At 39.5% G+C, this 10,237-nt stretch overlaps 1 protein-coding gene across 1 annotated transcript; it reads right to left on the bottom strand.

Annotated features, from left to right (window-relative positions):
- Window positions 1-365: 365 nt before the first annotated feature.
- ugl (ureidoglycolate lyase) lies at window positions 366-9,887 on the bottom strand. Its single transcript, XM_032555204.1, has 15 exons — window positions 9,784-9,887; window positions 8,973-9,134; window positions 8,684-8,902; window positions 7,552-7,642; window positions 7,353-7,429; window positions 7,083-7,193; window positions 5,901-5,960; window positions 4,743-4,899; window positions 4,468-4,666; window positions 3,626-3,704; window positions 2,483-2,575; window positions 2,317-2,389; window positions 2,041-2,108; window positions 1,273-1,397; window positions 366-1,192 (listed from the first exon to the last, which is right to left on the bottom strand). Exons 2-15 carry the CDS (start codon window positions 9,087-9,089, stop codon window positions 1,015-1,017), a joined length of 1,647 nt encoding a protein of 548 aa, XP_032411095.1. The 5' UTR covers window positions 9,090-9,134; window positions 9,784-9,887; the 3' UTR covers window positions 366-1,014.
- Window positions 9,888-10,237: the final 350 nt, after the last annotated feature.

The following is a 10,237-nucleotide window of genomic DNA, read 5'->3' as shown; positions in this document are numbered from 1 at the left end:
CTCCCTTTGGTTCTGGATGCAGTGCAACTGGAAAGATATATGCTTTTTATTCTAACTTTCAGTTGTAATGCATAACCATGGCAACAAGGTTTTTACAACAGGTGGCAGCTGATTTGCATCCCCCAGGGTTAGAGATAATACTTGACCTCTGACCCCAAATTCCAGAGGAGTTGAAATGAGGCTTCATGGCTGCAGAGCCGGAGGTCCAAACATCTTCATGGATCAGAACAGGTATGAACTTTAGGATCTTGATTCCCAACAGCTTCATTTGGCTCAACATCCTCAGTAAACACTTAATGTGTAGATATTCTGAAGAAAATATAATCAGTTTATTTCTGTAGCGCCAATTCACAACAACTACCATCTCAAACAGATTAAGCTCCGTTTATTGTTCAAATTATAAACATTTTTTCTGTAGGAAAACCCAGCAGATTGCATCAAATCATTGACTTTACAGCAATCCCTCATACTGAACATGCATATAGCGACAGTGGAGAGGAAAGAAACTCCCCTTTAACAGGAAGAAACCTCCAGCAGAACCAGTACTTTTTATTTCTGGATTAATTTTACGTTGGTAGCCATGATTATTATTATCCTATAATTGTGTGTTTTAATCTTGTTTAGGTAGGGAAGCCTCTGCTGTCTGGTGTCATGCATTGATTATCTAAAGTTCAGTTTTGAATTTAGCCTGCTGTTAGCTCACAGTTAAACTTGTAGGTGATCACATATTAGTTTGGTATTCACAGTTTTGAGACTGATTCAGAATCATTGATTAAATACTGTACATTTTAATGTACAGACCGATCACTTTTAGCTAATTTAACCCTTCATGTTGTTTTGCTGTATGAAGAGTCTCACATTTGGAGTCATTTCCTGATTGGTAATTTTGAATGCCTGAGCTGGACTAGTAAGGGAAATCTATTGGCACATTTCTCTGAAGGATTGCGTTACACAGAATCAGCTGCATGACTTTTAGGTCTGTTGGTTTTCCATCACTCTGCTCCTGGCTGCCCCTCACAGTTTGGCTCGCTGTCTTCCTATTTCCACCGCCTCCTTCTCCTCCTCCCTCAGGTTCTGGGAGGTGAGAAAAGTGTGGTCCAAGTTCAGGTAAGAAGTGATGAACTCTGGGAAATGTCTCTTCAGAACCACTTCCAGGAACATGTCTGCTGCCGTGTGTAACCTCTGTTCCGTCCTAAAGCAGATAAAACACACTAGAGGATGAGAGCGATTCAGGCGAAGAAAAGCCCAAGTCCTTCACTGCAGCATGCTGACCTTTCAGAGGGACACAGACGGCTGAGTTCAGTGCTGAGCTCTTTGGTGAGCTCAGTGACCAGCTGCCTGCTCACCACCCTGCTGTCGTCCTCCAGCCGAGCCTGGTGTCGGATCCACTGCCACACCTGGCACAGCCGTTTGCTAAGTTAAAAGCTGTTCTGCAGAACTAGTTCATCCTACTCGGTCCAGTTTAGTTTGTGTTCAAGAATCATTTTGTCCATTGTTACTAGTACATAGTTCTGTTTTTTATTTTGGTCCATTTTAATGCCAGTCAGCCCAACAGAAGTAGAACTGTTGGGCTGTAAACTAAGAACTCTATTAGAGTCCTTCTTTGGTGAGTTCTACCTCATAAAATCAGACAAACAAAAAGTATAAAATATGAACTGTTCATCCACTTTACCCAAAGTCTTCTGAGGTCCTGATTGACCTTTAGGACATATTGTGGATCTTTTTCAGCTGTCTGTGTCACTGCCCTGTAAATGTCCTGCACCAGGGCTGGAGTTAGTAGAAATTCATTTTGATGTGTGGTCTGTTAGTCTACCTGAGTTTGCAGATCCCTAAAAGAAACAAACATGTTTTATCTGTGTTGCAGTCTGACTGATTCAGTTTATCATGTGTTTGGCTGAAAGCAGGTTCTGTTGGACATGTCAACTTTCTACCACTCTTTTTTGTGGTTTAATGTCTGGACTCTGTTCACAGGTGATTTTCTATATCAAACCATCTGTGATGTATTTACTGAATTGTGAGAGGATCGTCTCTGGAACTTACCTGGGATCTAGAAATCTCTGCAGTGGCTGAGTCTTCCACCTGGCCTCTGTAGAAAAAATGGCCTTTACCTGGAAAACAGCATTATGGTCCTCTTACAGAACTGTACTAGCAAACATAAAAAAGTTAATCAGAGTTGCTAAAATTGTTTCACTATGTTAAACAAGTTTTTAGCATCATTTTTAGCTTCTGGTGGTTCAGGACTCAACAGAGAACATGGTGTACCTCAGTGAGAGCAAGCATCTCATGACTTTTGCCCAAAGTGTGTATGTCTCTCACCTGATAGCCACGCATTAATAAACAGGACACCCACTGCAATGTTATACTTCAGCCCATAAAGAGTGACTCCTCCCTGAGGAAAAAGACAACAACAAATCATGCTCTGTTGAACCTTCTTGCTACTGTGTTCCAAACAGTCTCCAATCTAACCGCTGATTCCACTAACAGAGGGCATGGACAGCAGGTCCTCAGGAGTCACGCTGACATCGTCCCGCAGCCGGTGGAGCTGGTTGTCTCCCTCAGTGTGAAGCTCAAACAGCTGGAGGAGAAGAAACATCACCACTCATGTTAAAATGCCAACTTACTGCAATGTAACAACCAAAAAACCATGACAAATCATTACCAACTTTGTTCATCACTACTGTGACACATGCTGTAAAATTCAAGTGAAGCACAAATTTCATCTAGAAAGGGGGAAGAGTGCAAAGCAGTTTTGGAAGAAAACTTTTTTTCCTACAGTAGCCTGCAGAGGTCACCTCTACTCCACAGCCCCCCCTTTAGGTGACCTCACAGAGGTTCTGTCAGATTTGGGTCTGGACTCTACAGGCAAATCCAAAATGTTCTATTCTGCTGATGTTCACTACACTGTAGTTTTTCATTGGACCTCAGTAGTATTCTAATGAAGTATTGCTGCTCTTACTTGAGTAAAGTTTCTGGATCCTCCACCCAGCGCGAGTAACACTGAATGAAGAACAGACAGTCTAACTATAGATCTAGAAGGTGCAGTAAGCACCATATGTTGTCACTGGCAGTACTGTACACTTATGTAACACTTACTGCTGTAGCTTCCTATGTTTTCTGCTCAGTTTTGCAATCATCTTATTTCTGTCATTTGCTTTATTTTAGTCTTTAAGATAACTGAATTTACAAATAATTAAATATTTTTGTCTGTTAACATCATTGTGAAATATTAAATCAGACGTTCTAATTTGTTAATCAGTACTTAAGTAGCCTTTTCATCAAATGCTTTTTTAGTTTTATTTGAGTCATTTTTGGGGGAGATTCCAACTCTTTTCTTTTACTTGAGTAAAAATATGTTAAAGTGATGCTACTCTTTGGGTGATGTGCTCTGGTTTTATGTGCAGACATCCCTGTCTGAAATGGCAGAATTAGATTCACTATCATTTTTAGATACTAAATATATTTAGATATGAAAACTAAATGAATTTTCTCTCTTTCAGTTGAATTTGATATGTGGGACATAGACAGGAAATGAAGTTTTGAAATCAAATCATGGTCCATTTTTATAGAACAAAAACTACTGAGAGCTGCCCTATGCAGTACTAAAGCAGTATAATCAGGTACTCACTTCTTGCATTGGTTTAATCAAATTCATGTCATACACCATGAAGCCATCAACACCTGCCTTGATTTCCAATAACTTCAGCCTGAAGAGCAGAAAACAGAGGAGCAGAAGATATTTACCCAAAAGAAAGAGGAGTTACATTAAAAAGAAAAAAAATTACATTTGTATTAAACTCTAGAAAGTACTATTGCATTAAATTATGGGAATTACATGAAAAGAAACAGGTGGTAAAATCCAGCTCTTCCAACAAAACATGACATCACATGGTTTCAAAAATGTATCTTGTGCGTATCAACATGGAGCAGAAAATGAACCGCTGTGTATTCACCCAAACATGCTTTTTATGGGTATCAGCTCTGATTTTAACAACCAGATCATAATTAATGCTGAAATCCTGTTACATAAATAAAATAAATAGCCCAGAAGTGGTAAAGTATGTTTTGGCCATTGCTAAACACCTGCTGTCAGACAGAGTTCCAATAAAGCCAAAATTAGCAATTGTCAGGGTGTGTGTGATACTAAACTTTTAGTTTAATAGAAAACTGGCTGGAAAACACTGAAAGAGAAAGTAATATTGTGTCATACAAGAAAAAATCCTTTTCCCTCAAACAAAAATTGTAAAACTTTGTGTTACAAACGATAACAACATACAGTTACTTATTTATGGGTTTCTATCTTGTTCATTTTTTAATAAAAATGAGCTCAACTAACCTCACACCTCTTTAAAACCACTCCGTCTGTGTGTGTGTGTGTGTGTGTGTGTATTGCATTTTCTCCTGTGTTTGGAACTCTCTGATGATGCAGCCTCACACAGAGCCAGAGGAAAGGAGTTGTGCTGTTGGTACCTTTCCACAGAGGCCAGCACTGTGCTGTAGGAGTGTGTGTGCTGGCAGTGAGGCAGCAGCGGAGCAGCCATGCCTCCTGTGGCCAGCGCTCCCCGTCTATGACACGTCTGAACCAGCAGGTCCATGTAGCTCCGCAGAAAACGTTTCTCCATGTTCACGTACTTGCTGCGGTCTGGCAGCAGGAAGTCCTGACGGTGACCTGAAGGATGTGACCCCTTGTGACCCCTTGTGCTCTGTTGGTTATGTTAAAGAAGCAGGCGCCACATGGGGCTCACCAAACTTATTGACGAAGGAAGCAGAGTAATCCCAGATGCCACAGTTGAGCCCTGCTGAGTGTTCCCGCAGCTCATAGAGAATCTCCTCCATTTCAAATGTTGCCAACACGTTTTCTATCAGCACCGTCGCCTTGATGCAGCCCAGTGGAAGACCCAACTGCACACACACACACACACACACACACACCCATACAGACAACCACAAATCCAGAAGAGAAACACTTCCCTTGAGGTCATTTACATTTACATATATACACAGTACAGACCAAAAGTTTGGACACACCTTCTAATTAAAATGGGTTTTCTTTATTTTCATGACTATTTCTAAGGCAAGAAATCCCACTTATTAACCTGACAGGGCACACCTATGAAGTGAAAACCATTTCAGGTGACTACCTCTTGAAGCTCATCAAGAAAATGCAGAGTGTGTGCAAAGCAGTAATCACAGCAAAAGGTTGCTACTTTGAAGAAACTAGAATATAAGGGGTATTTTCAGTTGTTTTACACTTTTTTGTTTAGTGCATATTTCCACATGTGTTATTCATAGTTTTGATGCCTTCAGTGTGAATCTACAATGTCAATAGTCATGAAAATAAAGGAAACTCATTGAATTAAAAGGTGTGTCCAAACTTTTGGTCTGTACTGTATATATGTAAATATATGTATATTTATTCTGTAAAATAATCCTAAAACAACCCGACTATCGTCTGCTGTTTAACACAGAAGATAGCTGGGTAGAATGAAAACAATTTCCTAATTTCTGAAAAATTATTGCCTCTGATTGATGCAAAATATGTTAGATGTTCTTCAAAAGACACCATGAATTATTTTTTTATCTCACCACCTTACAAATGCAAATCAATCTTGGTTCAAGAAAGCCCGTTCTAGTGAATTTGATTTCCAAGGTGGCCTAGAGCTGAGTGTCGGTATGGGTTAACCAATCAGATGTTTGAGTTTATTCTAACATCAGATGTTGATTTCAGGTGTGACTGAATCTATTTAGACCAGACCTCGGACTGCTGCTGTATTTCCTGTTCTAATGTCAGATTTGCTCTTATTAAAAATAACATGGATTTATTTTTACACTTTAACCTAACATATAAAATAGATGAACAATTCTCCTAATAACTTATTAAAAGTCATTTTTTGGAGTCAGACCTTCTGTTGTGTCCAGATGAAGATGTTGTTCCACAGCCTGGCCTCCACCAGGCTCTCCACCTGCAAGTTAAGGCAAAACTGAAACATGCAAACATCCCACCAATGAACAGTACAAAGATGTCATTATATGTGGCAAAAGTAAAGTGAAGCAACAAAATAAAAACGACTGATAAAACATGTTGCTATAATACCTTCAGTATTAAAGCCACATGTGCTGCTAGCTGCTGTAGGAAGCTAGAAAAGGCTGTTTTGTGAAACTCCCATGAATCTTTTTTTTTAGAGGTCCTAAAATTCTTTATGAACCATTGGTTCATTTCTTTTCTTGTGTTGCAAACATTTAGGCAGGATGAGTGAGGAGACTTTTTTAACGGTGGCTGTAATCAGCCACCATAATAAAAGTTCCTCCTCTGATTACTACCCCTGGAGAAAGTTTTCCAGGTTTAGCAAGTATAATGTCTCTAAGATTACTTTGTATATTAGTTCTGAATTAATCTGAATAAACTTCACACTTGTTGGTTTGGGTACAAATGAGCTCTAAATAACTGTGGACATGATCAGTGACTGCTTTATTTGATATTTATCAATCTAAAACTCAAAGTTACCTTGAATGATTTATAATTAAAGTATTCAGTTGGGCTCTAATTATATATTCCATGTGAATTTATCATTGAGCCACAGAAAGTTGATGGACATTATTAGTTGACCTCATTGTTAGTGACCTGTTTGCTCCATGAAAATAAAAAGTATGTCCACTTTAAATGCCATGAATCTCCACCATCACACTATAAACTTTTTATTATCTCTTTAAAGTGTTTGCAGTGTTCCAGATGATTTTTATGGAAAGGTGAAGTGCAAAAGTCACAACAGAATTCATTCTTGAGTTACTATAAACTTGCCTTTTACATTTTGTTGACCCTTCTGGGCCACCATAGAATTTATTCTGACATGCCCTAGCTTTCCTTTGAAACCAGTGGGATTCATTCAGCTGCTGTAGTTGTGAAAAAATGCTCCATTTGTGTTGGATAAGTCATTTCAGAGAGAAAACATCCTGAAATATCCTGAAAACAGCGTATTTATGATGGAAGCAGATGAATATTTTTCCTTCTACCTGTGAAGCTGCGTATGGTTTGAGATACTGACTTGTAAAAGCCACAGGAAGGCTGGTTGTGGCTTTGACTTTACCTTTGACAGGTAGAAAAATGGTCCACTCTGGTGTTCAAGCAGCGTCCTTCCACAGTGATACATGAGCAGGCCAAAGTCAAACAGAGGACCAGGAGCTTCCTTTCCCTCCACCTGATGGTTTTGGTTTCAGTAAATATCAACATGAAGACTTCCAAACCCCTCAGCTTTACTGTCTCCATGGCAAACACAATCAGTTAGGTGATTTAAGTGACACCCATCCATCCAAAGTAGCCTTAAGGAGCGTGAATAAATGTAGCAGTAGCATGTTACCATCATGTTGTGCTCCACCATGTTCCAGGCCCTCGGACGCAACATCAGCACTGGGGCCTGGGAGATGTGTGGGGCCCCTGCATTCCCACAAGCAAATAATAAAAAAAAACATTAGAACACATCAGAACAAGTGTTCTGTCTTCTACTCTAACGAATACTGTGATGCAAAATGAACACGGCTGTAAAGTCAGACACTCACCAGGGAGTCGGTTGTTCACTGCCAGAATGACGTTGTGAATCCCTTTGATCTGGCTGTGGAACGTTGGGCAGTTCCCATCATCAAAGTCAACCTGAGTAAAGCGAAAAGAAGGTTTCATCCAACTAAAGGTTATAACCAGAGAAATGTTGGCAGCTTTAGTTTAAGACAATGCTCATGAACGAAAACTGCCCACTTAGAGGACCCATCAGTGAACTGAGACATCGCTACAATGTGAATCTGTGCAGAAAACATGAAGATAAGCTGAACACATGTAGTGTGAATTTTACAGAGATGAGTTTCAGATCAGTTATTCAAGTTATTCAGGTCATTTAGCCAGAAGATTAAAAAACAGGGTTCATTTATTTAACTCATATTTTCACAATTTATTACTACTAATTGCCAATAATTGCCAAATGTCAATTCAAAAGCATTATTTAGCTCCATACTAAATACTTTGCTCTGAGCTAAATATTTGACTAGAATGTGAACATTCAGATAGCATAAATACTTAGGTTCAAGCTAAATATTTACTTAATTTTGGAACTAAATATTTAGCTTGCTAATGAAATATTTATCTCAGGAAATGTAACATTTATGACATGATCACAATATGACTCCATTTTTCTCCTACAGGTTAAATAACCCAAACTATTGCTGTTCACCTTCGACACTTTGCTCTTAAATGACTTCTGAAAACAACCAGTTGCACTACATTTGATTTAGGGGTGTCAGAGTTAAAGGCAAGTGAACAAAAAAAAATCACACCACACTTTTCAGATTTTATTATTTTTAAAGATGAAAACCATGTATCCTTTTCCTTCCACTTCACATGTGTGTACTGTACTTGTGTCTGTTGGTCTGACCCATAAAATCTTTCACCTCACATTACAACCACAAACCTGACTATACAGTTGAAGAGCATGTGTGCTGCTTGTGATGGGTGTACATTGTGATTTTATGTAAAAAAAAAAACAACACAATTATTTTTATGGAAATAATAATAAAAACTGGATACTGCATACTGGACAAGACATCAGAAATAACAAAGAAACCCTCACTTGCTTAGTGCCATCCTCAGTTCGTTTCCTAATCCTCACTGCTCTGTGTGATGAAAGCGGTGAAGGTTCTTTACCTGTATGCCCTGTGCTGGAGACTGCAGAGCCCTGATGAAGCGTGCGGTATCACAGGGGGCCATGTCTCCAATGTCCACATGCCTGTTTTGGAGCCTGGGAGGAACCGGGAGCACCCTCCAGTCTGGGTCTGCCCTTATGTGTGCGGTGCTTTCCAGGAAATTTGGGAGTTCACCCGAAAGATCCAGGTGAGCCTTTCTGGACACTCTCAGCTGGAGGATCTGAAGAAGAAGAAGAAGAAGATAAGCTGCTCATTCCTTGAGCCCATAAAGGGCCTGTGGGCTGTTTTACCTTCTCCACCTCCTCATTAAACATGGAGATCAGCTCATGCAGGAAGTGAAGAGATCCGGTGGTGAAAAGGGCTGCACTCTCAGCTTCTAACCCTGTGGGAGGAGGAGACAGCTCCATGCTGTGTGGATTTACTCCGGTCCTGTCAGAGGGGAAACCTGTGGACTGTTAGAAACCCAACAATATGAGACGTTTGTTAATACGGAAATAACCAGAATCAAAAAGGTGCACTGTGACTTTGCAGAACTACTCTAAAATACAGGATCAGTAAATGTTCAAAATGATGAAATGTTTAATAAAATTAATACATCACTAACATAAGAACATTGACAACAAGAGGCCCTCTCTTGCAGAGAAAATAAGAGCAGAGGTATTCTCCACACCACCCTGCTGCATGAAAGGTGGTGTTGTATGTAGAAATTGGGTTCTAGATCATTATTAATGTAAAACCAAAAGAGGTTCCATTGAGGGAGTTAAACCAACAGCTGCTCAAAGCAGAGACAATTAAGGAACAATCAATTTGAAGCAGAAACAACAGTCGGGCTTTAACCAGTGAGTTGCAGGTATCACAACTCAATGAGTCAGAGCCGTGGAAATGAGCAGGAAGTCTGGACTCCACTCACTTCACAAGTTTTTTTTTTTTATCTCCACAGTAAAGTTCTCCTGTCCTGAGCCACTGCTGGGCCCTGAAACATCAGCTTACACTCTGATGAAAAGCTTTACTTCAACCATTCTCTAATAGAAAATTAAACACAACACACAGTTATATTTAATCTGATTTCAGCTTCTTAATAAAGATTACGGACATACTTACAAAGGCTGTGGAGACAGGCTTGTTGACTGCACTGGTTTGGACTTTGAATGTTTGTTCACTGTGAACCCTGCTTGAACAGGAAGATGTCGCCTTTCAAATGGAGTTTAAAGTCCTACAGGAAGAATTTTGCATTTCAAATAAATGAGATTTTGCTCATTTATTTTTAGAGAAAGAAGTGGATCATCTGTGGCATGATGTACTTCTAAATTGCCAAACATAGATAAGAATGATTTCTATACACTGCTGCTTAATTAAAGTTTAAGTAGTAGTTTAACAAATAAAAACCCAACTTTCACGTGAACATAACAGTTTTACTTGCTGTGCACAGATAACTTTATTCTGTTCTACTCAAATTCCTACTGTCTAGTACTTTAAGCAATTCCACTCTTTCTGACTGCTCCCTGCTCCCCTATAAAAGGGAGAGAGACACTAGAATTAGAGGAGACTTTATTGG

The sequence above is a fragment of the Xiphophorus hellerii genome, chromosome 23 (genome assembly GCF_003331165.1).
Source record: "Xiphophorus hellerii strain 12219 chromosome 23, Xiphophorus_hellerii-4.1, whole genome shotgun sequence".
In the NCBI taxonomy this organism is placed as follows: Eukaryota; Metazoa; Chordata; class Actinopteri; order Cyprinodontiformes; family Poeciliidae; genus Xiphophorus; species Xiphophorus hellerii.
The sequence above is the reverse complement of the archived record's forward strand: the minus strand, read 5'-3'. Positions and strand labels throughout refer to the sequence as shown.

Bases quoted from the DNA above. Each gene is read 5' to 3' on its own strand.
- ugl (XM_032555204.1), bottom strand. From the start codon at position 9,089: ATGGAGCTGTCTCCTCCTCCCACAGGGTTAGAAGCTGAGAGTGCAGCC. The intron at 5,961-7,082 runs GTAAAGTCAAAG...CTTAACTTGCAG, and splicing joins CATTTTTCTACCTGTCAAAG to GTGGAGAGCCTGGTGGAGGC. The intron at 2,576-3,625 runs GTGAGTACCTGA...CTTCTCCTCCAG, and splicing joins TGATTAAACCAATGCAAGAA to CTGTTTGAGCTTCACACTGA.